This window comes from Empidonax traillii, unplaced genomic scaffold (genome assembly GCF_003031625.1).
Source record: "Empidonax traillii isolate 1590-97213 ecotype Southwest subspecies unplaced genomic scaffold, ASM303162v1 scaffold116:size1738432, whole genome shotgun sequence".
Taxonomy (NCBI): Eukaryota; Metazoa; Chordata; class Aves; order Passeriformes; family Tyrannidae; genus Empidonax; species Empidonax traillii.
Window position 1 is genome coordinate 162,043 of NW_020955309.1, and position 26,889 is coordinate 188,931.

Below are 26,889 nucleotides of genomic sequence, written 5' to 3' on the forward strand. Positions count from 1 at the left end.
ACTGTGGGCTGCACCGCAGGCTGCAGGGGAATCTCAGCTCCGGTGCCTGGAGCACCTCCTGCCTCTCCTTCTCCACTGACTTGGGTGTCTGCAGAGTTGTTCCTCTCACATGTTCTTATTCGGCTTTTCTCTGGCCAAAATGGTGCAATAACTTTTTTTCCTTCCTAAATATGTTAGCCCAGAGGTGTCACTGCCATCTCTGATGGGCTTGGCCTTGACCAGCAGTGGGTCTGTCCTAGAGCTGGCTGGCACTGGGTCTGCAGGATATGGGGGAATCTTCCAGCAGCTTCTCAGAGAAGCCACCCCTATAGTCCCCCTGCTACCAAAACGTGGTCATGCAAACCCAAAACAGGTTTCCACCCCAAATCATGGAGTGTGGGGGTGCTGAGGGTGCCACTCCCATGGAATATGGAGTTTCTGGGGTAAAGGCCATAGTGGGAACCTCCAGGGCCTTCCTTTCCTTTTCCCCCTCATGTTTCCCATCTTTCCCCCCCATAATTCTCACAATTTCCCCCTCATTTCCTGCCCATTTTTCACTCATGTTTCCTGCCGGTTTCCCCTCGTGTTCCTCACACTTTTGCCCTCAAGTTTCTCACATTTCCCTTCATGTTCTCCCTCATATTTCCTTTTTCTCCACTCACATTTCTCAAACTTTTCTCCTAATGTGTCTCACAATTTTCCCCTCACTTTTCCTGCCCTTTTCCCCTTCACATTTCCTACCCTTTTCCTCATCATGTTTCCCATCCTTTTCTCCTCATGTTTCTCACACTTTTCCCATCACATGTTCTGCTCTTTCTGTGTCTAAAAATGCCCAACTGACAATCTGCCACTTCCTGCTGGAAAAGACTAGTCCTGCACTCTCAGGGCAAGGACTTCTGGCAGCCTTCCCTGAGGTGTGTGAAAATCCTTCCCTCAAGGGAAAACGTCCCTCAGGGTCATTCCTCCAGACCACGGGAGGGAGATTCCCCCGTATTGTTGGTTTGGATAAGGAACATCAACCCCTACTTAATAACTGGTTTTGCTGGCTTTAACATAACTGCTGCAATATTGCTTCAAGTTGGATGGGTTAGAGTTTGCTAAGTCAATGCCTTGTGAAATGCTTTATTTTGACTGACTGTTTGGTTTCTTCAAAACTTGCCAAGTATCCTTATTTTCTGAAGTTTGCCAGTAAAAGCTTGTTGTTTAACCTCCTGAGAACCTTTCTCCAGTGCCTCAGGCTTTAAAAAACCCCTAAGCACCTTTAGGAATCCAGCTGAGCAATTCTGAGGTATCACAGCCCCTGGTAAGCAGGACCAGAACACAGTACTCTAAGGGAGCATCCTGGTCTTCACTGCTCCCTTGGACACCTCAGGATCAAGATGGTCTGAGCTGCCAGGCAAGAGAAGGCAGCATCAACATCTTTCTCCAAGGGCTGAAGGACTGTCACGGAATGGAACAGAGCCAAGATGAGCCCCTGTATCTGCAGAGATGCTCTGACCTCCCACCTCAGCAGGGCTGATCCCAGGGACCACCAGTAGACTGAGAGGTGGAACAGGGCAAGGCAGCCACCAAGCCCACCTGCCTGGGCAGGGGAAACAGGGGGAGGCCAAGACCCTGCCCAGGGCAGTGCCAGGGCTGAGGGGGACAGGGTCCAGGCTGCCCAAAGAGCAACTCCGGGGCTGGGGCTCACCAAGGAACCTGATGGCCACCTCTTGCATGGGGGCCTGAGAGGGTCCTGCAGGTACTGAAGCCTCTGTAACATGTAGTTTCAACCCTGCTCTTACCTTTCACCAGCTGGAGAGAACACAAAGTCCCACAGGTGGCCAGAGCAGTCCTTCCTGCCAGCAGTCCTTTCTGCAGAGAGTCCTCCATCCTGCTTGGTGCAGGGAGGAGAGAGGGGCTGAAAGAGTCCTTGGGGGTTCTGTTCTCTAGGACAGGAAGAAGGATGCAGCTCCAGGCAGGCAGGGCAGAGCTGTGGAGCCCATGGGCTGAGGGCAGCCCTTGGCCAGCCTGGACCCTGGGGCTTGTCCTCACCATGCGCTCACTAATCCTCCATGTCTGCTGTGTCTACACCAGGTGCTTGAGCTCTTCCCACCTCAGGAGCTCTACGGCAGACAGGAGGGCTTCCCCAGACATCTCCAGGACAGCAGAAGCTGGGAGATGGCACCAGAGCCTGGGGAAGGAGACCTCTTGGCTTTGTTCCTTAGGGTGATTGCATCATGAGGGATCCCAACCTTGGACATGCCCTCACCAAAGTGTCTAGGGGTCTCCTGAGGACAGGCCTGGGGGATGGGGACAGAGGCTCCAAGGCCTGGCCTCCAACACCTACAGGGACAGCTGAGAAGCCTCTGGGGACATGCACATTCAGGCCCCGTTGGTCACGGTCTGCTCTGAGCCCTGCTGGAGCACATAGGGCTGGTTTTGGGAATAGCTGTGCCAGCCCCTGCACCCCTCTCGTGCTGGTTCTGCAGGCATTTTTCCCATAGGCTGCTGGGGGGGAGCACTGCCTGCTGCCAGCAGCCCTTGCCCCAATGCCCAGGACTGCCACAGGGTGTCAGCCCACTCCTCTTTGTGTTAGTGCTCAGCCTGGAAATCCCTGCCTTGGCCACTCTGGGGGCCAGATTGCCGAAGCTAAAGAGCATGACCAGGGCACTCTGCACACATTTCTTCACATTCTCACTTTCACTCCCTACCACTGTCCCCAGCAGCTCTCAGAGGCAGAGGGAATCTCATACACAGTTGGATTCTGATAGGAAGGTGGAAAGGTGAGCTTCAGAAAGAGCAGCTCTCTGCCCACAGTGAGGAGAAGCATGATCATGGTTGTGGGGAGGAGAGATATTCTGGGGTCAGATTCCAGAACAGGCAGCATTGGGCTGCAAGGTCCAGAAGCCATCCCAGGAAAGCCTGGGCAGCGGAGCCTGCTCTGAGTGCTGCTGGCAGGGCTGGGCTGCAGGGCAGCTGTCTGGGCCCATCTGTGGGGCTCCGGCTCCCACATCAGCCTGACCCAGTCTAAATGGTGCTGGAATTTCTTCACCATGTGCACAGTGATGGGGCTGCCTCCATCTTCAAATGCTCCATCACCTCTTGGGGCACTGCCAGGCACTCCTTCGTGAGGGACGTAACAGCAATGCCACAGGAGCTCTAATGAGTCTGGCAGGAGGACCTGCAACTTTCTTGCCTGGATGGAAGGCACAGTTTCCATTCTGTGAGAAGGCCTGTGCTTGGGCAGCTACCCAGGAGGCGACCAGGTCCTGCCACCACAGGTTTGGAGCAGTCACCCCACCTACTGACTTCCAGCCCAGGTGAGGCCATGGCCCTGCCCACGGCCCAGACCCAACAGCCCTGACACCACCCTGCTCACCACATCAGCTCTCTCTGACAGTGTCAGGAGACCTCTGAGCACCGGGGAGAGCAGATCAATGCTTAGACACCTCAGGAACCTTGAGACCTTGCACAGTGGAGCAAACTCCTCTTCTTGCACAGTGTTGGAGGTAGCATCTGAAAGAAACCCATCAGTGAACACCTGGCAGAGCCACTGGGGCTCCTGCACAATGTAGCTCCTGGTTCCCACTACAGCTGAGGGCAATGGCACTGGGGCTTTTCCTGACAAGTCACAGCCAGGACACTGAGACAAGTATCCTGCTCCATGTGGAAGAGACTGTTTTTCCAGTCCTGGAGTTAGACATGCAGCTCCTTCAAAACCTCCTCCAGAGTCTGGGGCAGGTAGAACAATACCTCCCACAGTGTGAGGGTGTTCCTGCAAGAAAGAGCACTCTGCCTGCAGGGCTGCCTCGGCCACAGCAGCATAGCCTGGGCCAGCCCTGCAGGATTTAGGGTCCCTGGGGTCCTGCCCAGGCAGGGGCTGGGAGCAGTGTGCTGGCTCTGGGCTGGCTCAGCCAGCTTTGGCTGCTGTGGGACTGGATAAGCATGGTGGGATGGAGGGCCCCACTGCTTGAGGGCACTCTGCAGCATTCCTGGAGTCTGGCAGCCAGACAGTTTCAGGCTTCCTCTCCTCACAGGGAACAAACCTTTGGGGCTCTTGTGGTCCTTGTATTGCAAGGACCTGTGTCCTTGTATTGCAATCTCCAGTAGTAGCATCACAACCTCCCCAAGGCCCTTGGCCAGCAGGACAAGGGTGTCAAGGGTGTGCTGGGCTTGTCTGTGCCTGATCTCTTAAAGTGGAAAATCCACCTCACCATCTCTGGCCCAGGTAGGGGCCATGGGTGAGGGGGGTGCTGCCTCTGGAATGTAGCCATGCCCTCAGCTGCCCTTCCCATCCCTCTCTGCTGTCTTAAGGTGGCTCCAGGTGCAAAAGACACCTGGGCTTGGGAGGGAGGCTGGTATGGACCCACCAGGGTTGCCGGGCAAGGCCAACCCAGCCACAGGCCACTTACAGCTGCCAGCCAGCAGTTTGGTTCTTCCTGGATCCCTTCCAACATCGTCATGGCTGGCTGCTCAGTGTAGGAAGACAGGCAACCTAATGCCATCATGGTTGTGAGGATGATGTCTGTCCTCTCAGAAGGCCTGAGTGGTTTTCCAAAGAGCTATGGCAGGAAGGAAGGGAGCCATGCTGATTCTGGGCCCCTGTGCTCATACCAGCTCTGCTACCCTCCTTGCCATCTGTGGGAAGTGAGGAAGAAAGAAGATACCAGATGTGGAGAGAAAATCTGGAAAGTTCCTGGGAAGAAGAGACTTCAGTTTAAACTTCCAATCTACTGTGGACATATATGGCATAAGCTAACTAACAGGAAAATAGGATTACAAATGAGGGTACAGCTGAGGGAATTTTCATAAAATATAGGGTCACAGAATACAAGGATAATACAACAAAACGGTTAATATGTTGTGATGGTTCGGACCATCTAGCGTTTTGACTGCTAAACAGCTCAGACTGGCTGACTGACAGAGCTTAAAACAGGCCTTAAATGTTTTGAATCATGGTTTCCTACTTGCTAATACCAGAGAATACCTTTGAACTGCTCCAAATATGACTTTTCCCTCAGAACTCAGTTTGTCTTATGCTCTGAAATCTCAGGATGAAATAAATTGATTCATGTGTTTCTCAGTAAACATGGAATTTCCATACTGATAAAAAGAACAGTTGTAACAGCACCTTTAGTCTAACCACCAGACATACACTTTTGTTTTAAAAAAAAACACTACAGCAGCATAATGGCAATGCATTTTCTTCTTCAGAATAAGGTTTTGTCTGTAACATTCCAGTGTGCAGAAATCATAGTGACCAAGGGAGGTGTTATACTCCATTCAGGAAAAAACCCCACCATTCAGAGACTTCTACCTTGCAGCAGTCCCATTTCTGTGTAATGCTTCCCACATGATCTGAAGATGTCATCTGAACAGCTCATCACTGCCTCTGTTAACAATGCTCAGGACTCTCAACTCTACCGAAAATGTTAAACTTTTCTGAGTGGGTTGGCTGGTTGGTTCGTTTGTCTCAGATTAAAACCACTCATTTCCACATAAAAATCAAAGGAGTACTTTTGGATTTGCAGTGTGAGATGTAACAGACATTCTCTTCTCAACACATTGATACAGTCCCAGCACAGTCAAAGTAGCCAAGGGTGAGGTTCTTTTGTATACAGCAACAGAGCTACAGCCACAACCTGAGAAAGTTTTACAACAAAGTGTTTTTAATGCAAGGTCTGAGGTAAAACAAGAAGATGATAAGACCCTGTTGATCCGCTATTTAACCTCTGCAATCTACTTAGTGCAAAAGCATGAGTTCAGTCTCATTCAAGTGCAGTGTTCTCATTAGAACATTATACTAGAAGAATTATTCATTTTTGGGAGCTAAGCATCTTTTAAACTACTTTATTCATTATTTTTCTGTGCTAGATTTTAAACCAGTTTCCGATGTGTGGAATGGTCAAATCCACCTAAGCAGAGAAGGCTTGTATAAGAAAAAATTCTAGCTTATGCAACCAGTTATGTCCCTTGGAGCAATTAGGCCATAAATAGCAAACAATCACTGACATAATCAATCAGATGTGCTTTATCACATGTTTACACATACTGTAAAAGTAAAAAAAAAAAAAAGTAAAGCTATTACATGGTCTTCATTTAATAGCTGGTATTATGCTTGCTGTATAATGGAAAGCATTATCTGTAAGGTCCAAACATTCATTAGAATTTGGTTTTAGGTTATAGGGACATATGTGTATATATGTATGGTTCTTTTATAGATCATTATCTATAAATATTGTTTATTGTATTGTACCTTGAATCTATGAGAAGATATGATGCTTCTCTTACAGATTTTAGTACATTATGAGAATATAAAATTAAATTTTGCAGTTCATTGTGACTTCTTGATAAGAGACCACATTTGCATATGGAAACAAAGGAAACTGAAATTTGGTGGCAGAGGCATTCATATAAAATTCTTGAGATACAACTCAGCTACAAAGCCTGTAAGGTTGGTATGTTGACTAATTTAACATTAAAGAGAACTTAGAAAAGAGATAAATGAGGCAAAACCATATGTAAATTGGCAGTTAAGAATTTCTTCAGTTTATGCTCTTTTCTTTTTTTTCCCATCTAATCTGTTTTACAAAAAACTAAAAGCAAAATAATTAATTATACCCTTTCAGGCAAATTCATCTCCGAATTTGGAGTAGAAAAATTAAGATGTTCAGAGCCTCATAAAAATAAGTGCAGATTAAATCATTCACACCTCTTATATGCAGCACTGAGAAGAAGAGCATCACTCAATTAGGTCACAGCCTCTGGAGTGCTAATGCTTGCATTGGGAATCGCCAGAGATCCCTCATGTGTTTAGGTCAGAGCTTAAATGTAACATTCTGTAGCATTTAAAAGAGTGGAGGGTTTAATTAACACTCCTCAAAGATTTAGTGCTTTCTTATTTTATTTTTTTTTTTTTTTTAAAGAAAATTGTGTCTTGGGATTTCTTCTTTTGAATTGCAAATTTAGCTTAAAACACCAAGGGGATGTTCTTCCAATTTAATGCAAGTAGCATCTATTAGCAGCTACATTTTCTGTCAGAGCTGGAAAGACTAGAAAAGCCTGCCAGGCTAGAAAAACAAAAGTAGGAAGGAAATACTGCCACATCCCTTCCAATTTAATTCAATAGCCTGAAGTCCAGTTAGATGCTACTGGTTATTTGCCATCAGCACTTTGCTTTACCTTAAAGCCTCAAAGCTCATTTTGTTACAGAGCTGGACATTCCCTATTTTAGGACAAGGTGGACACCTGGAAGTGTGGCGCACTGCCCTGACTGCAGCACACTGGGGATGGTTGTACTGCAAAAGGTATAATAGTGGAAATCTTGGAAACAGGATTGCAGAGAAAACCCACAAATGTCGCCTGAAACTCTGAGACATTGCAGACATGCCTGTGTTTAGCACAGCGCTCTTCTAGTGCTGCTCATGTGGATATCTAAGGGGAGAGAAATCAATAAGGCAATTATATTTACAGCTATGCAGTCTTGATAACAAAATCATTGTGCTGTTGGGGGCAATAGATCAGGCACAGAAGCTTCAGTGCATGCCGGGACACAGCAGCTCAATATTCATTTATAACTCTACTTTTGGGGTTGGTTTGTTTGTTTGTTTACACCTTATGATGTACTACCCTCAAATCACTCTGGAAATTAGGCTATAACCTTTGCTTTCTTCCACCAAATAAAACAGAAGTTACTAAATTATCTTTACTCTTCAGCATTTGAAAGATGCAGAAGTTAATGTGGTATCTGTTAATGTCCTTACAGATCCACAGCTGGAAAAGATATAATAAATAGAAGGGTACGCTTGTCTGTACATTCCAAGACTCCTGTTGACACAGCTTTTTCCATAGTGCTACCAGAAAGATTACCAGAAGTCTGAACTTGGCAGTTACCTCACACGCTGGTCCTTTGGGCTGCATGGCTTCCAAAACACACTTTAAGGCAGACATTCCTGTCTAGATGTAGAGGTCTAGCTGAAGAGAAGGTATTTAAGAAGAGGAGTTCTTATTTTGAAAGACATTTCTTAGCATTTTTATACTTACAGCAAAGGGATCCTTTTACAGCTTTAGTATCTATTCTCTGCAAGAGTCTATGAACAGAGTATTACTACTGATAAAGAAATATATTAATGTCCATAAACCACTGTTACAGTGAAACACAAATGTGTCTGTAGATAAAATTATACTATGTTGAGCAGCTATTTACATTTACTTTTTTTTGAGGTATATTTTTCTACTGAGTAAAGTTCTTGCAGAGAAATCTCTTAAATTAAGACAAGAACTTTTGAAGCTACCAGAGTTTAAGAAGTTTTATTTTCCTCCTTCAGAAAAGAAGGGGAAAAAATGTGGGGGTTTAAGTCTCTTAAAGGAAAAACTGCTTCTGCCTAAAATGTTTAAGTGCTTTTCCTGAACTGAGTTTCTGATGAAACATCCATCTCTGTCAATTTAGTTCATTGTTAGCTTTCCTAAAACTGGACTTCAGACTTGAATGTGAGCTACTTCCCACAAACTAGTATTTTCAAGTATAGAGGCTTCTTCCAATTATAATGCAATACAACCCACTACAATAGTATATATTTTTACAAGCAAATTAGTGAAGTGGTGGCACTTTACATAGCTTGATATTTTTTTACACAGAGTAACATGTTAAAAAAAATCTGACATTATGAAGGAAGCAAAAATAATAAATCCCCAGTTTTGTTATTAATCAGAAAATTTTCGGAGAAAACACAGAAGACGGGTTAAATCTTTAAAGTATTTTTTTCTATTCCTAAATACTTAAAGGTTACAAAGCAACTCTTAGGCCTATGGGAATAATATAAATATCTATCCATCTATAAATCAGTTTATCATAATATTTTTTTTTTAAAGAAAGAAGTTTTATATGCTAGACAGTTTAAGAATCTTCTTTTAAGGTTCCAACAATTTTGCAGTAGCCTAGACAGCCTGCTAATTACCACTTACATGTTGCATGCACACTTACTTACTTGTAAATGGTAAAATATATTTTAACATGAAACACAACTTTTATCTTGAGAAAAAAAAAAAAAAAAAACAAAACCAACAAAACACCACAACCAAACATATATCCTACATATGTATTTAAAATATTTGGATATTTGTTTTTTACTTTCACAATTGTCTTTGTATATTTTACATTACATGCAGGGAGATTTTGACCTAAAAAACTCTTCTACACAATTTTCAGACTTTTGTTAATGTTTGTAGGACCTAATCTTAGGAAGTTTTGAACTGCTAATGACTCCATCTCACAGTAGCTATAGACAGAATGTAGCACAGTTACTGAAAAGTCATACTTACACATTTTCTTCTAATAAGTCAAAATCATTAATTCTGTTCTGCATTTGAACTTAAATAGCTGAATGATTGCAAACGTACTCATGAAACCTGACATTTATTTCAGAGACCAAAATCATGCCTTCCTTTCACAAATCTAGTTGAAAGCTCAGGACAATGCAGTACTTTTTTCGGGATCTCTTAATTCAATTTCTTTCTGTGTAGTTGTTTCATCCTAAAGGATTTGTTTCCTAAGCCTTTGACAGAATATGTGACAGCTCAAAACTGAAAAGTGTTACTGGAAGCAGTGAGTATTGATAATATGGACCCGCGGTAAGTACTGATAACAAAACTAAGCAGGAATTGGTATTTAAATATGCCAATTAACTTCTCATTAGGACAAATGACTCACTGACCTCTACAATGCTGTAACTAACCTGCTAGGAACTCAGTGCACTCAATTTGAAGCAAGTTGGATATCTCTACTCTGTTGCTGTTTCATTCTTCATGGAAGGAGAATATAAGAGATAGTTGTCAAAAATGAGAAAACAAAAAGATTTTCTTTCTTTTTATTTATGCATCTGTAAACCCACAAACCCATTTTCTCTGCTTTCTTCCTTTTTGTTCTATTATTTTTGTTCTGGGATTCTTGCTTCTTGCCTGTATCCAAGCCACAACTGGACTATCAATTGCTGCTCTGAAATTCTTATTCTTATCTGAATGTATCTTAGAAATAATATTAGCTATCAGATGCTGTTTGGTTGTTGCTTCAATATGTAAGTCAAAGCCCTGAAATATGGGTGCAAAATCAGGATGTGACATAGGAAATAAGTACCTCCAGCATTACCAATATATAAATGTAAAAGCCAAGGCATAGGACTGTGCTGCTGCAACAAAATCCATCACCTGGGATGGTTTTTTGATTGAGCCCTCCTGAGTGCTGAAAATTTGGTGGCTAGCAAAACAGAAATACATCAATGTTTTTATTTCTTTCCAATTAGAACACTAACCTATGGATTGATTTACTAATGAAAAAATATCATTACATAGGCTGTGAAATTAACTGTAGTGTTATAAGAGTTGGTTTACAAAGGATAAATGAAAACAATAGCAGAATAAGAGTGCAAAGAGTGTCATCCTTTGATACTGTGTCACTGCCTCACTTTTGTGACAAGTGTGATAGGATTTTTTCAAAATGCCATGAGTGACAGTGACCCTTCAAGGTGTCACAGGTGTGCAACTGGAAAACGGTCAGAACACTGTCCCCTTATTGAGAGTCCTTTGCACCAGCATAGTACAGAGCCTCCAGAAATGACTAGCAGTGCCCTTATTTCAGAACCAAATTAAAATAATATATATATTAGGTTTCTAAATATCAGGGGGCCAGGTTCATAAGGCCCTATCTGAGGCACTTTTTGATGTCCAGGTCAGTTTGATTAATTGTAATCCATATTGTTGGATATATAGTTGCCTGTATATGAACTCAGGGATGGCTTCATGCATTTCTGTGAAAAACGAAAATAAGTAAACACAAAGAAGTCAAGGTTAACAGCAGAGAGTGAAAGCTATTTCATTTTTTAATAACTTTTTTGAAATGGAGTTATATTCTTGCCCTGAATACACTCTATCTTATATGCGGAAAATTAAGTTTTCTAAAACAAAATCTGCTACCTTTCATGAGCTAAAATAACTTACTTTCATGTGTGTTATAATAATAACCATCACAGGGAGTTAGGATTGTAGATGTTGCGATGCAAAGTCAAGCACAAGCCACACGGTGTCGCTATTATGTCAAATAACGAACATTTCTCGCATTTTAACTTGGCCAATAAATTTAGGACAATAGGAAACGCTGCACCGATACCTAGAAGTGCAGTTCGAAGAGCTGCATTTTGCATCCTGATAACTCTGCTTGAGGAATTATAAGGTATATTATGATAGACCCATTAAAATGAGACGGGAAATTCAGTATGAACAGAATGGACAGAAGGGAGTAAAATACAGAGACAGACAAACTCCAAACACTCTTTCTTTCCACTCCATCACCACACAAAATTCTGATCAGATGCTTTATTCTATAGAGTAATTAGTGTGTACCTTATTTATACAGGCTCTTAACATTTTGGAGCTGATCTCCCAAGATCGGGATGCTCCCTGTTACAGTATTATGCATAGACTTCTTAATTCAAAAACTGCCTCATGCCTTCTGACAACCCAAAGAGCTGCTAGGAAGAAATCATGGAGTGCAGCGGAGTGGGATTAGCTGGGTGAAAATATATCAAAACCATCTACTTAGTATTTGGTATTAAAAAATTACAGGGTGGTAAACACTAAAATAACTACTGAAGCATAAACAGATAAAATTACTTTAATTTTGCACTTATTCCTATATAAATGTAAAATTATCTTTACAAACTTTCCACCTGTCTGCACAACTAAATATAAATATCATTAAAAGAGACTGTGCTTTGATTGCATTCAGTATCATACAGTATTTATGGTTTCGTTCTATAAAATTCTGTAAAATTACCCACCTCTCTAAAACTATTAAGTAAATGTTAGCATACTACTACTAATGAAAATAATAATAACAATCCATTAGAGGTTCTATGTGCACGCCATTTCAACTGTTAAAATTAATCAGAGATGGAAAGTGAGTGTGAAAAATATTGTATCACTGAACTAAAGTCCTCACTATATTGGCAGACAAGATTAAAATGTCACTAAAAAAGGGAGGACTGTAGGTTATTTATTAGATTTTTTCTTAGTAGATATGATATTTAGTAGAGTTATCATCCAGCTTTAAAAGAGCAAGATGTTGCAGCTCTTAGGCTCAGTGAGGATTCAAAGACTTTCAAGACTGTTTCTTTGTCCACTATTTAATTGTCCAGTTTTTCAGCCAATATTAATTTACGACCAAAGAAAATGTCTGCAAGCCTGATGACGCTTTGTATCCATGCTAGCACACTGTAGTTATGATTAAACCTAAGATCAAAACTTAAAACTTTACACGGCCTTATGAAAACTCAACAAATACAAGAAACATTTGGAATCTCGTTAGACTGAAGAATTTGAATTAAAGTGACATATCTCACCTACAGAATTTGATTCCTTGATGGATTTATATTGCTTGGCTGCAGAATCATAGGCATATTTTAAAAGAATTATATCTGTACTGATTATTGTCAGGAGGGAGGAAGAGAGTGACTTCAAACAGCAGAAGAAAGTACATGGGAGACGACCAGAAATGAGTGTTACTCCTGATAAGGACAACAACTGTATCAACCCAATTTAAGAGTTAAATATATAGGTGTTATAAATTTCTGGTTTAGAATGATGTTACATTGTAGTTTTACACTTTGGTTGTACCCCTCAAATTCTCTCTGTAAAGCTCCCTTGTTATGTACACCCCTATCTCTCCCTTCCCTGATCGGCCCATCTTTGCTGCATTCCAGTATTCCCAGGTTTTAGTTCTCTTCATAAGGAAATGTTCCGTCCCCTTTTTTTCCTTCTATGCACCTTATCTGCATGCTCCTCCCTAGCTCCTCCTACCTTTCCAGACCCCTCCACACAGTTTATATAAGTCGGGCTCACCCTTAATAACGGGGCCATTTTCACCCAGAATCTCCTGATAGTGGCTTGTCCTTTGTTCCCTCTACGACCTTGACACAGGTTATAAACTTTGAATCGTGGTGTATTGTTCTGTTCTGGCAAACTGGAAGTCCTGGAACAGATCATTATATACAATGTTTGAGGCTCAATTTAGCTTCCTGACAAGGACTTAGCTCAAACCAAAGGAACATCAGAGCATCTGAATCATTTTCTGAATCATATATTTCTCCTTACATGGAAAAACTTCTTTAAAGAGACACATGCTGCATCTCACATCAGTTGAATTTTGGGTTTTGGAGCAGACAAAGAAGTGCCTACAAGAAGTTACTAACCCTGCATTTCAAGTTTATCAACACCATCAATCCAGATTTGCTACTTCATCTGTTATTTCATATTGCACTGACCAAGCACTTACGTTTTATCCTTAGCACACAACTATGAATTAAAAACCTGTAAAGCAGCATGAGTTCTTCAGTCCATACTTTACACTATTTTACCAAGATGCTAGTTTTCTTCTAGTTAACAGGAAGACAGTAAAATAGGACTGTACTTCTTCACATTTTACCCGAAATTGCAAGCAAAGGAGTAAGCTTTGTAACTTGTCTGAGAGATGCTACAAAAATAAATCAGAGAAGAAAATACTATTTCATGAGGAAGTTCTGATGGAGCTCCTTTTCCTGACTCACCAAATTCCTATCAACACAGCCCCACTGCAGCCAAAATTAGTTCTGAACTTTGTTTTAAAACTTTCTGTTTGTACTGTTCAGATGAAGTTAACTTGTCCTTTGCAGTACAGTTCTAACCCACGGCTTATTAATTACCCTTCCCTACTTAGGTGTCTTTTGACCTTGTTCCGAACAACTGTTTCAGTATCTTCCAAGCTCCAACTGACTACTTGCTATGTGTCCCATTAATTTCTGAAACACTAAAAATATCTGTCTTCAACACTAATGAACTGCAGCATTGCAAACAAGAATCTTGGCTGCATAAATAAACAGAAAATGACATGTTTAAAAAGTGTTGTATGACAAGATCTGGTTAGAGCAGAGAAGAACTTTGGCCAGTTATCAGCCTGACAACACACACCATGTTGATATTCCACGAAAAAAAAAAGATTGCAATGGAGAACTCAGAGGGAGACTAATGATGTTTTACTCCTGCAGAACTAAAAACTAAACAAACAGGAGGGAAAAAAAAAAAAAAAAAAAAAAAAAAAAAAAAAAAAAAAAAAAAAAAAAAAAAAAAAAAAAAAAAGAGAAAAAAATAAAAAGAAAGTACTCAACCAGCTACATTTTCCTTTGGACAGTAGACAGAGATCTAGAATAAAGAATCTGCAACGTAAACCAGCACCTGAATCTGTGTTTGAGGATTTAATCACTAACAGCAAAACAAAGTGTTGAGAAAGAAAGAAGGGAATACTGTGGATCCCTCCCTCCTTCACCTATATTTTACTAATGCACACACAAATGCACAAACATACAAACTTATTAGGAGCTGAATAATCCAGTGCTGAAGGAGTCATTAGAAAACAATATACTCTTTCTCCCTTATGCCTAGTGAAAACGACACAGTTTTGATAAATGGTAATTTTGGATTAAAAACTGACTTTCGGATAGATAGAACAAGATGCTCCCCCTGCTGCCTTTTTAAGTTATAGGTTCTCCACTTTAACCTAACAGTTAAGCACTGAATGAAGACACACAAACACTGTGCAATTAAGTCAAATAGAAAGAATAGGGGGGACTGATACAGCTGCATTGATCAGAAAAAAACCAGAAAGCTCATATTTTATAGCATCTGAGCACAAATCACAATAGAATTATTTTAATTGGGAAATGCTACTGAAATAAAATTGTCATCCTTTTTTGGCTATTTAATTTATGCAGATCTCAGGGCTGCTGATGATGTATGATCAGACATACTGCTTTTAATCAGATAGTCAGATTTAATACAATTACAATTTTGAATGTAAAGCCACTGCTTTTTTATTCAAATGAATTTCAAAATACAGAATTTTAACACTAACACCTATTAGCTTTTTTGCAAAGGGGAAGAACATGACGTCATTGTGTTTCTTTATGAAGTAATCAGTTAGGAATAACAGCAAAAATCAGCCTTTGCATGACAGTAACTACATTTTGCATTAATTTGAAAAAAGTGTAACGTATTAGGAGAAGATCCATTTCTTTTAGAAAACTGTATTATGTGAGAGAAAATAAAAACAACACATTTTATATTAGGTAATATATCATAACTTAATACATCATTACAAAGTACATCATTATCCTGAAAAAAACCCTGTTTCTTCTTCATGTGATAGCTGAGAGAATACCAGAGCCTCACACTCAGTCTTTTTCTCTTCTTTCAAATGGTAAATGTTTTGTCAAGTGATGAGCGATGCAGTATGTTGCAAGGAGAGGCTCTTTTTGTCTAGAGAGGTAATGCCATGTAAAGATATTTCTAGGAAAAAGATATGAATGTGCTGGTGTAAAATGAAATTTCTGCTGTTCACTTTACAGCGCCAAACAGGTGCTACTTGTTCATGTTCATTTACGTGCAATTCAAGGCATAGTAAGTACGTGATAGGAAAATTTTCATCAGAAAAATGAGACCTTCACATAATTTACATGGACAGAAATAATTTACATTATTTCTGTTCTGTTATTCTTCATGTGTATGATCTCAGAGATGAGGGGAGTAGGACATTTGCTACCACTGTTTACAAGAACAGCCTTTAAATTTGTTTGAAGATAGCTAGTGTTTACCCTAGATCCCATAAAAGCTTTTATCTTCCTCAAATACTCTCCATTGAGCTAGAATTTATGTAAAGTAAATTTGATTATTAAAAAAGCTGTTAAACACAACTCAGCTCTTTCTTAGCACTCAGAGCAAACATATCACAATTACTCTCTGTGCTGCATGCAAAAGAACAGTTTGACCCAAAGCTTTTTAAAGAGAAGGGAAAGAAAAACATTGATTTCCAATGGGCTCTGGCTTTGCCTGGAACCAAGTGCTCTATTGGTGCTTAGTAAATTGATGCGCAGATCCTATGTGTCATCACAGCAATGTTCCAACAGAAATAAAGTCAGAGTACTGTCCAAATAACTGTTACAAAATGTGTCATTTATGTGTCACTGTGCTTAATGTTCAGATGATTCCTGGGCTAACAGACAGTGAATGTTCACGGGCAGGCCGTCTTCTGACTTATGTAGGTCATTTAGGTAAAAGAAAATGCTCTTCAACTGACATTCATCATTTAAGGAGGCATATTACGGGATTTTTTTAAAGCATATTTCTTAGGGTGCTTGACCTCTGGCTAAGATCTCTTAGGAGTTGTTCTTTCCACTTAATATTGCAACAATTTGCTCTAATATTAGAATCAAATTCTCTAAAATATTTTTGCTGATGTTCCTTCACTCCCTATTCAAGTTATTGAATCTGTGAGTCTGTAATTGTTTTGTTGGTTTTTTTTTTCAATTTACTGTCTTTTTCGTATTTCTGTTACTTGATCATTAAGAATTTCACATTTCACCCATACAAAAATGATTCCTTCCCCTGGGCAGCCTGTTCCAATGCTTGATAATCCCTTCAGTGAAGAAATTTTTCCTAATACCCAAACATAATATCCTAAACCTTCCCTGGTACAATCTGAGGCCATTTCCTCTTGTCCTGTAACTTTTTACCTGGGAGAAATGACTCAACCCCACCCAGCTATCCCCTCCTGTCAGGGAGCTGCAGAGAGCAAGAAGGTCCCCCCTGAGCCTCCTTTTCTCCAGGTTGAACCCCCACAGCTCCCTCAGCCACTCCTGGTGCTCCAGACCCTTCCCCACCTCCGTTCCATTCCCTGGACACGCTCCAGCCCCTCAATGTCTCTCTTGTCTGAGGGGCCCAGAACTGTCCCCAGCACTGGAGGTGTGGCCCCAGCAGTTCCAGCACAGGGCCGGGCACTGCCCTGGGCCTGTGGCACCCCATGGCTGGGACAGCGCAGGGGCCATTGGCCTCTTGCCCACCTGGGCACACCTGGGATCATGTCCAGCCGCTGTTGCCAGCATCAGAGCTGGGGTTATTTAGCCTGGAGAAGAGGAGCTTCAAGGCTTCAAGGAAATCTTGAAGCAGCTTCCAGTACCAAAAGGGGTCCTACAGGAAGGCTTGAGAAGAACGTTTTGCAAGGGCAAGCAGTAACAGGACAAGAGGCGTGGCTTTAAGCTGAAAAAGGGTAGATTTAACCCAGATATTAGGAAGAAATTCTTAACTATGAAGGTGGGGAGGCATAGGTTGCCTCATGTGAGGCAAATCACATGATAAATGACAAATCACTCTGAAACCAGAAAAACAAACAAACAAAATGAAAAACAAACCACAGCGAGAGTACCTCTTGACTTCAGAAGCAATTCTGTTTAAATCAATTGACCACTTTGGGAACTGTGTGCCTGTCTCCTCCAGGTTACTCTGGGAATTTCAGACACATATCCCAAAGGCAGCTAGACTTGCTTTTGGATCAAGAGGGATAAAATTACTCTGAGACCTGAGATATCAAGAGCATGCTTATCTCTTTACCTAAGCCTGCCTCTGTCTTCCTCCCACCCTTTCTCAAAAAGTGAAAGTCAGGAAATCAGGAATTGCCAGTTCAGCAATTCCCTTCTGTAAGGCTTGACAGGTCTGTCCTATACCAGTGCCAAACCCCAATGCCTGATACTGGATGTTCTGATTCTGAGAAAAAGAATGAGCAGCCAGTGTCAGCTGCCAGCACTACATCTCTGTTCAGCACGAGTGATTAACACTGTGGTTGAAAATGAGTCACTAGGATCCAGAGCTGGTCAACCCTCCTGCTAATTTAAATGCTAGTTAATTAGATATGCCATATCAGCAGGATAGGATTGCTCTCCTGGAAAGCCTTCCCACTATATACTACAATTCTCAAAGCACAAATGAAGAGGGGAACCTGACTTGAGACTATACACCAAAGAATTTGTGTCCCACCCTCAGCCTAGGAACAAAGACAACCAAAATTCTGATGGAAATATAGACACTAAAGGAACGTGAGCCTACAGCTTTAATTCCCCAGCAGTAAACACTTGCTGTATATTATTTAAAACTTTTCTGGAGGAAGGAATTCGAACACACCTGACAACTGAAACATTTCACAGTAATCAAATGGAGCTCCCAGAGCTAAGAAAGTCACAGTACACCAATTTTTATGCCAGGGCCACCTCTCATGACCAAACATCATGGTCAAGTACCTGTCACAATGGGAGGGACAAAAAGCTCACAGGTTCAGACAACAGTGTGGCAATTCATTTCAGTGGAGAAAGCATTCTCCCTGGATCTACCAGCTCGATAACTTATTTCAATCAATCTCTTTCCTGCTTTTATTGAAACTCGTGTTAATTTGAGTGTATTTCCAACTCAATTTGGAGTTATTCATATACTCAAAAATTCTTTCTCTTTGTTTCCTCTTTTTCTTTCTCTTTCCTTTCCTTCCTTCCCCTCTCCATCTTTAATTTTCTTTCTCCCTATCCGTTTTTAACTCCCTTTCTCTCTCCCCTTTCATCCTTTTACCCTCATTTTATTCACTCGTTTTATCCAAAAACCCCCTGTCATGCCCTTATATAGCAGCTTCGGGACTAACAGACCGATTTCCACGTCAAATCCCTAATTTACTAATAAAACTTCTTGGTTTTGGGGTTTTTGTGTGTGTGTGTGTGTGTGTTTTGTTTTTTTTTTCTTTCTTTCCGATTTTTCCCGCTCCTTTCCCCCACGACCGTTCGGGAATCGTAGAGCACTTCCTTCCCTTCCAGGGTTCACGTCACAGCCGGTGCTGCCCCGCGGGGCCGGGCCCGCCGCCCGCGCGTTCCGGCGGAGCCCCGCGGGCAGGAGGTGGGTGAGCCGAGCCCGGCCCGGGCAGCGGGGGAGCCCGGCCCCGGCACCGTTCGCCGGGAACCCCCCGGCACCGGCGGCGGTCCCGGCACGTGATTCCTCGGGATGAGGTTCCCTCAGGGAGGACTCCTCTGTGCTGATGGGCTCCGGCTCCTTCTCTCTGCCGGGGGGATTTGCTGATTTGGAAGTATCATCAGCAGCAGCCGAGGGTTGCTGTTACAGGAGGTGATGGGGAGGCTTCTGGATACACTTTGTGCCCGGCTGGGCTCGCCCCCGGTCCTTGGATCATTTAGCTGGAAACCTTCCAAATAGAGATGTTGAAAAGTTATTATTGTTGTTGTTATTACTATTAATTTACTGTATATATGAGATATACTACCTATATGTACCAAATATATATACTAAATACATTATATATACTATTAAAGTATATAATAATAATATATATTATAGTATACATAGGAGCTATATAATACTTTATACTATAGTATATATTGTATATAGTAATGCATAGTGTATATATAAAAGTACATAGTATATTTTAGAGTATATATACTATATAGTAGTAGTATATGTTATGGTATATAGTAATATATAGTATATATTATAGTATAATAGGTATAGTATAATTACATATTATACATATTACATTATTATCTGTTGTATATAGTATACAATATTATTATTATAAATATATAATACACATTTTATATATTACATAGTATATTATCCTGGATTGTGTATTACAATATACTAATGTACAATGTTGTCTAATATTAACATAATTAATACAACAGTGTTAATATATGTGCTACAGTTTACTAATAATGTATTGATAGCATCATAATTATTCTACTGATGCTATTAATATATATTAAGACTTTAAAAATCTTATTCATATTATGTAATATAATACATAATATAATATGTTGAAATACTATATAGTTATATACTGTATAGTTGTATATAACATGTGATTTATATATTATATCCATTATACTATTCCTACTATTGTCTTCAAAACTCTATTATAACTTTATGTTATGGTAGCAGTTTGTTCTTTATGCAAATTCTGTCTAGTCTTCAGAAAAGGCCATTAGAGCAGCCTACCAGATGTTATTCAACTTGTCTGAAATTGGGAGTAAGTCCTTGGACCACAGTCTGTGATGGATACCTGTAGAGGGATCACTCTAAAAAATGTGCTGCACCTTGGGACGGAATGACACGTTTATCTTTTCTGGAGTGGAATGCAGTGCTTGTGGCATTTGCCCTAAGCTACTGTACTGTGGCGGAAAGAATGCATGGAAACATGCACCACCTCAGAGAAATAAGTGGTATTACTGATGATTTTGAATTTTGAGTTGATGTAAGAACCTCATTCTCCCTGATCAACCTTACAGTTATGTGCATGTGCAAAAAGATCCTCCTGTATTCTGCAGGCCTCCTCTGAAAGATTAGTGGGGTAAAAGCCTTGTGAGGATCTCCAGAGCTGCAGGATTTGGTGTCTTCACCCACGTGTGCTTCTCAGTCTGTTGTTGTGGCACTTTATTTTCTTGTTCAGCATTTCCCTGGTAGGTAACCAAAAGCAGGCTGCCAGGAAGTTTGTTTTCCTTGATGGCCATTGCTGGTTTTGAGTGAGGAATGACAGGAGACAGGTATTTTAAACCACCACTGGTCTAGGCAATCTGATATTTGCCCCCACTTGCTTTCGCCATTCTCTTTCAGTTGTTAGTCCTTCCTTATACTACTAAAAGGTACATACTTGGAGAAAAAAATCACCCATTCTTGTCTTTCTTAGATTGATGCTAAGATAAAGTTTATACAGATAATTAAATAATGGCTAGCTTTAATGTCACATTTTATTTTTCCAACAGATGAGGATTTATTGGTTCATGGAAATTCTGTTAACAGGAAATTAGTCCAATTTGGCTTTGCAAAACAGAGCACGGGCCAAGTCCAGACTCCAAAGCATCATTTGTTAAATCATTCTGTAGCATTGTAGTATAGGGGAAGGTAAGTTCTCAAATTTGAGAGCATCCTTCTTTAATTTATGTATTTATTCTTTTTTTTTTCTCAAACAGATCTTTATAGTCACATGGAGGGAGTCTAAAGAGAGATCCAAAATAATCGTGTATCAGATTTTGTGCAGTAGGTTTGCCTGATGCGTAATTGGAGATTTGCTTATACCAGCTCTTGACCAATAGCAATGCCACAAGTATAGGGTTAAATCATTCACAGTACTAAAACCTGTCAATGTTTGTGCAAAACCACTGATAGCCGGCTTTATCCATGACCTTTTAGCTAAATTCAGTAAAATAAGATTAGTAAATTCTGCTGAAAAAAATTTTTATGGGGGCAGAACTTTAGTCCAGGTTAAAATGCAGCAGATCTGACTCCTTGCCATCCTAATGATGCTGCCAGGGAAGTCAGGCTGCATCATCTGCACTGTGGGAATATGATGCCATCTGACAGTGTCTCACCTTCCCTCAGGGTTGAGATGTTTCAGGCTGCTTTTTGCTTGTGGAAGAGCAGAGCATGGCTGGGGCCTGGATGGAGAGTGGCGTCAGTTTTATGAATCAGGATTAGTCCATCGAGCCATTCTATTTCGGTGAATAAACAGGACTCTGTTTTCCTTAGGTTATTTATAAAAAAACATTCAACCAGTCTTATGCTAACCCTGAAAACAGCACATTCTTCCCTCACTGGTAGTACTGGTCTGTGAAGATGTGCTGCTGAATTCCAAAGGTAGTGTTGCTTGTAATTATATAAAATTGGTAAGGAAGTAAGGTGCTGCTAGCTGATTTCTTTCTATGAGATCTTGAAGCTTAGGTACTAATGCTGTTTTATTTGTTCCCCTCTACATAATGTTTTGGTAGGAATTGTCGCCTGTACTCCAGTTTACCAGAAGATGCATGTTTCAAAAATAGGGTATATGGGACTGAACCAGAGCCATTTTATACACGTGTGTCAGGGAGAATGTGATATTTGGAAATCTGGAGTATGTTCATTCTGCTGTCCACAAAACAATTTGAGACCGCTTTCCTTGTTTTGAAAGCACAAAATTTGGCTTGCTAGGCTGGCAACAAAAGCATCCATGAAAAAATGTTCAGAAAGCAGACTATTTGTTTTTGCATTTTTATCTTGCATGTGAGCAGGGCAACGTGCTGCAAATGTTTTATGCCAAAACCTCATCTGTCCTGGACATCTGTTATGGACTTAAAACTTCCTAAGTATGACTGAGACTGAGGCTCTTACTGTCATCAAGTTTTGCATTTTTCCAAAGGATTTCAAGTTTATTTTTGTATTTAATACGTAAAATCCCAGGTAGTTTCCAGATTTCCACCTGGCTAAGTAAAATAATCCAGTAGCTGCCAAGGACTGTGACCTTTGGCAGTGAGTGCTGTGCCAGTCACTTGCGGTGACAGGAAGCTGTTCTGACTAGTACGAAAGAACCTTTTCTGTCTGAAAATAAACAGTAAAGCCAAATCCTGCATGTTGCAGAATACTCTTCCTTAGTGGTTACACTGGCTAAACTGTCCTCTGTAAAACAAAGCTTTGTAATATTAGTACTGAGAGATTCAGTGAATCCACGGGGCTCTTTTTTACTGTACATCTTAAAATGTGCTTACCAGCTGCAATGTGGTCCTGCTCACACTTAAGCTTGTTTAAACTTGTGACATTATGTAGTGGTTTTGGGGTTGCCTTTAGTAGAACTACAGGGAACTTCTGTGCCTGAACAGAAGCAGTTTGGCTGTGTGTAAAAGTGAGTTGATTTTCCCAGTGTAAATTCGGTATCGGTTGTCATGTCTGATGAGTCTCCATGCAGAGACTCCCTTCTGCTTCTCCATTTTTCGCCTTTCAGTCCTAAAATGCCTTGTAAAGTTCACGTTAAGACAAAAGTCTTCAGGAAGCACAGGTGTTATTAGTGTTATTATGAACAGGTGACTTCAAGACTCCAGTATGGCACTCTTCAATAACATTAAATTTACGTAAACTCTTTAAATCACAAACCCATATATAACTTTCATAAATTAATTTTCTGTTGCAGGAAAGATGCAATGCTATACATACTTTTAATATTACCAGGTTAAACTGTCTCAGCTGTAGCTTTTTGTTCACTGCAGAAAGCACTATATTAATATTCTGATTAGGTACAGATTAGTTTTTTTATGGAATAATTTGAGTAAGTAGAATATGTTAGGCACTGCAGCAAGATTACAGAGGTTCAAAGCACAGCACTTTGCATTTTTAAATATGTAATTCTAACTGACATCTGTGCTGTTGAAACAGCATGATGCATTTATGTCAGCATTTGTGTTGGGGAATTTAAAAGAGGCATTCCAACAAGAAAACAGAGGTGTTTTGGTTTTGGGGGATTTTTTTTCATGGAACTGCACTTTTTGAGTGACACAGTGTTTCTGGCCTGCTACATAGTAAACCATCTGTCTGATGAACGTGTTGATACTGTGAGCATAAAAGTCACGGGAAAATAGTTTGATTGTTATTTTAGAACTGCGATTGTATCACATTTGTCTTAACATGAAATTTCATGAGCTATAACTTATGACAAAACAAACATTTTATTTTTGCCTGAACAGGATGATGGTGCTTTGTTTTCTGAGCAGAACACTGCAGCTAGCAAGACATTCATCCAGTCCACTGGGGAGGCAGCTCTGCTCAACCACCGCGAAGAAGCCTGTGCTGACTTTATTCACCAAGGTAAAAGCTGTTTACAGAATAAAGCCAGGCAAGACTATGTGTTTATTAGCTTTGATATACCTGAATCACAGGTTAAATGGCTTGTCCTTGCTTTTTGTCCTCTTCAAATTTATGTAGTATTGAGTATTTTGTTTTGCTGGTTTCTGTATGCCAGGCAGAAGCACTAACAATTTCAGCACTACCTGTCAGCCTGTAAGATATCTCCAAATAGTGCTGGTAGCACATGAGGAAAGAGTGGATTTTGCTTTACCCTCTTTTTGGTTTTTTGGCAGTGTAGTACCAACAGATGCAATGCAGGCAAAGGTTTGTCTGTGTCATGAGCAGCCACGATTTTTAAGAGCATTTAGAAAACAAATATGATGAGCAGGAGTGGTCATTTGTGAACTGTCACATTCCATGAATTTTTATCAGTTGTTATCTGCAGAGTTCTGCACTTTATTGTGAAGGATGGCACACAGCAGGTCTTGCTATGTTGACATGATTCTCCTTCAAGAGCAGGATTTTTGGAAATGCAAAGCACTGAGAATGTTCACATCATTATGAGTGTTTTGAATGTTTGTTCATTCCATCACTAAACATACAGTGTATGTTTAGTGTATGTGTAAAAAATTAATAGATTGAAAAATAAAAGGTCACAATCTATTCCTTACTCAGAGCAATGCATGATATAAAACTATACTTTAAACTATACTTTCTCTCCCCCTGCCTGATTCAGCATCAACTCATTGATAGTCCAAATGAGATAAGGTAGAGAATAATGATCTTATGTGGGTTATATTTGGGGAAAAAAAGCTCTTTGTGTCTTAAAATTTTTAACTAGTAATTGATTATGAAATCAGATTTTCTAATAGCAGATTTTGCGCAGTTCCCTAAAGTGGCTTTTTGTTGAAAGTGTTTTAAAATGTTTTTCATCCCTGATACCACTGGCAATTGCAAAGCAAAATGCAAACTACTTTAAAGTAAAGCTCATCTGCACTGTTAGTTTATGCTAATCACCCCTTTTTTTTACTCCTTCTTATTTTTAAGAATAAAGAGAAAAGAGAAGGCAGAAGGCACCTATGTCTTCTTCATCCACTTCAAACTGATAAAAGTTAGGACTACCAAATAGGCTTCCCCTTGCAGTCTCCTTTTTTGACAACACAAGCATTTGTACAGCAACTGCTTCAACAAATTTTTTTTTTTTTTGCAAGGTTGCTGTTAGCTCAGATCAAGTCTCCTGTTTTGCTTTACTGTGCAGCTGTTTGAGTGCTTAACCAGCACAAAAGAACCAGTGACAGCTTAAAATGGCCACAAAACTTATAGTCTAACTATGCAGCATAAATGGCAGTTATCTGCAGAAATAAAACTGTCCTTCCACCGTGTGTGTTATGTAACAGATCTAGTTGTCAGCCAGCGTATGTTAGTTTGGGAAGGGATTTTTACTACCTGAGCAATAAAAGTCCCTTTTGCCACTGTAATATATAGAAGGTTGTCCAAAACATCTTCATCTAGGAAGCCCAATTACAAATCAATATAACGGAAGTGATGTCAGAAACTGTTGCACTCTTCTACTGAAAATATGCACTAATATAAATTGACTTTTTAAACAGATTTTGCTGTTTGTTAGTTCACGATATATTGATTTTTAGTTTGCTATATATTGATTTTAAACCAGTTCCAATCTTATCAATACCATGTAGTTCCTAAGCTTGCCGTGAGAGTAAGAGCATATTCTTTCCTAGAAATTCTTGAAAGGAGCCTGGCATGTTACAGAACCGATGTGCAGGATTCTGTGACGTTCCTTCCAGTCACTAATATCAGATATACCAGTCCCTCCAAAACCAACAAGAACTATTAAGAACGCAGTGCTGCTGGTCTTTGTTATCCTGCATTGGCTTTCGGAGCACAAGGACTTGCCTGTGTGGGAAAGACAGTTCAGATTATATGCGAATAAAAGTAGAGTATTTAATCCAAAGTAATTCATGTGCAGGAAGTAAGAAATAGGTGTTTCAGGTCATGTTTAAAGAAGCTCTGGTGTAGGTGGTTGGTAGTGGGGAGGGACCCTGTATTTGTAATGATCACTCCTGTCTGTGTATGTTACTTTGCTGTACAAATGACCTGTGTGTTTTACCTATATGCTTTAAGTTGCTCTGAATATTTTCCTTTAGAAACCATGCCCTCTATGTGATGAAGCGAAAGAAGTTCTTGAGCCATATAAGAGAAGGGTAATGTATCGCAATGCTGTATAAGCTTTCTATATATAGAAAGAACCGTTAATTGGGATTTTTTCTTTGTAAAAGAAAATTGCTTGGATTTATTTGCACCTGTTATTCTTTCATGGATGACCTCTTCAAGAGAATTTCAGCACTGATTTCCATAAAACTCATTTTTCAGCACTGATTTCCATAAAACTCATTATCCAAAAGCATTTTGAAACAAAACTGCTGAAATAAGTATTGGCAAACTAAACAAATATAAACCTTTTTGCAATAGTTCTTGAAATCACTGCTTTTGTAAATACTGTTGCCTTGCCTGAAAGAGGAATTTGCAACTTTCATGAGGCAGGTAATGATATAATTTGGGAAGGATGTTAGTAAGTGGGGCTTTGAGTATTTTAAGTTATATGTGATTGCAATTTTGCCTTTCTTCAACCAGGTTTTGATCTCTCTCTTGAACGATAAGACTGTTAATGGAAGCATTAAGAGTTGTTTCACTCTGCTGTGTTGTTGGCTGCATATTTTGTTGTGGCTGGTGCTCATGGGAGAGTGGCTCTGCACAGAGGAACAAGAATATAATCCTGAGCTAGGGAGGGAGTCCTTCGTGTTTACATATATTTTGTACTCATAAAATGAGGAATTATCTACAACAAAAAGAGTAAATCCAAAAGCATTAAGAAAACAACCTTGCATTTTTGAGAAAACTATTGATCAAAAGATAAACAGGCATTGTTTTTCAGTATCCAGTAGGAATTGACATATTTCTTTTTTGTCCCAGTTTATTTTGCAGGAGATAGATATTACACTTCCAGAGAACTCGGCATGGAATGATAAATACAAATATGACATACCTGTTTTTCATTTAAATGGGAAGTTCCTAATGAAGCATCGAGTGGACATTAAAAAGTTTGAGGACCAACTTACAAAATTGGAGTTGCAAAAATGATGAAAACCAGTGAAGAAAACGCAGCTGCTTTGGTGTGGATCTGAAAGGCCGGTGCAAAACATATTGTGCACTGTGTGGAAAACCAGTATGCATTATCTGGCCTTATGTTTCTTGGAACATACAGTGTCAGTGTCCAAAACACTTGAATGACTTGTGTTCTATTTTGTATTGTCACCTAGCCCAGCTGCACTGGTAGCAACCCTTTCCATACCATTCATTTGCAGCTCTTCTGGGCTGGCTTTGCACTGACAGAATAAATGCTGCTCCATAACAACAGATAAA

The 26,889-nt window shown here is 40.3% G+C and overlaps 1 protein-coding gene across 10 annotated transcripts; it reads left to right on the top strand.

Annotated features, from left to right (window-relative positions):
• The first annotated feature begins 18,711 nt into the window (after positions 1 to 18,711).
• On the top strand, positions 18,712 to 26,889 carry CUNH5orf63 (chromosome unknown C5orf63 homolog). 10 transcript variants are annotated; one of them, XM_027882991.1, is made up of 6 exons: positions 18,727 to 18,747; positions 20,187 to 20,274; positions 20,622 to 20,760; positions 23,346 to 23,466; positions 25,614 to 25,670; positions 26,440 to 26,889. In XM_027882991.1, exons 4-6 carry the CDS (start codon positions 23,347 to 23,349, stop codon positions 26,605 to 26,607), a joined length of 345 nt encoding a protein of 114 aa, XP_027738792.1. In that variant the 5' UTR covers positions 18,727 to 18,747; positions 20,187 to 20,274; positions 20,622 to 20,760; position 23,346; the 3' UTR covers positions 26,608 to 26,889. The 10 variants fall into 10 exon arrangements, with proteins under 10 accessions (XP_027738795.1, XP_027738794.1, XP_027738792.1 ...); XM_027882989.1 differs by lacking the exon at positions 18,727 to 18,747 and adding an exon at positions 18,756 to 19,023; XM_027882993.1 differs by lacking the exon at positions 20,622 to 20,760 and having other exon boundaries at positions 18,713 to 18,747.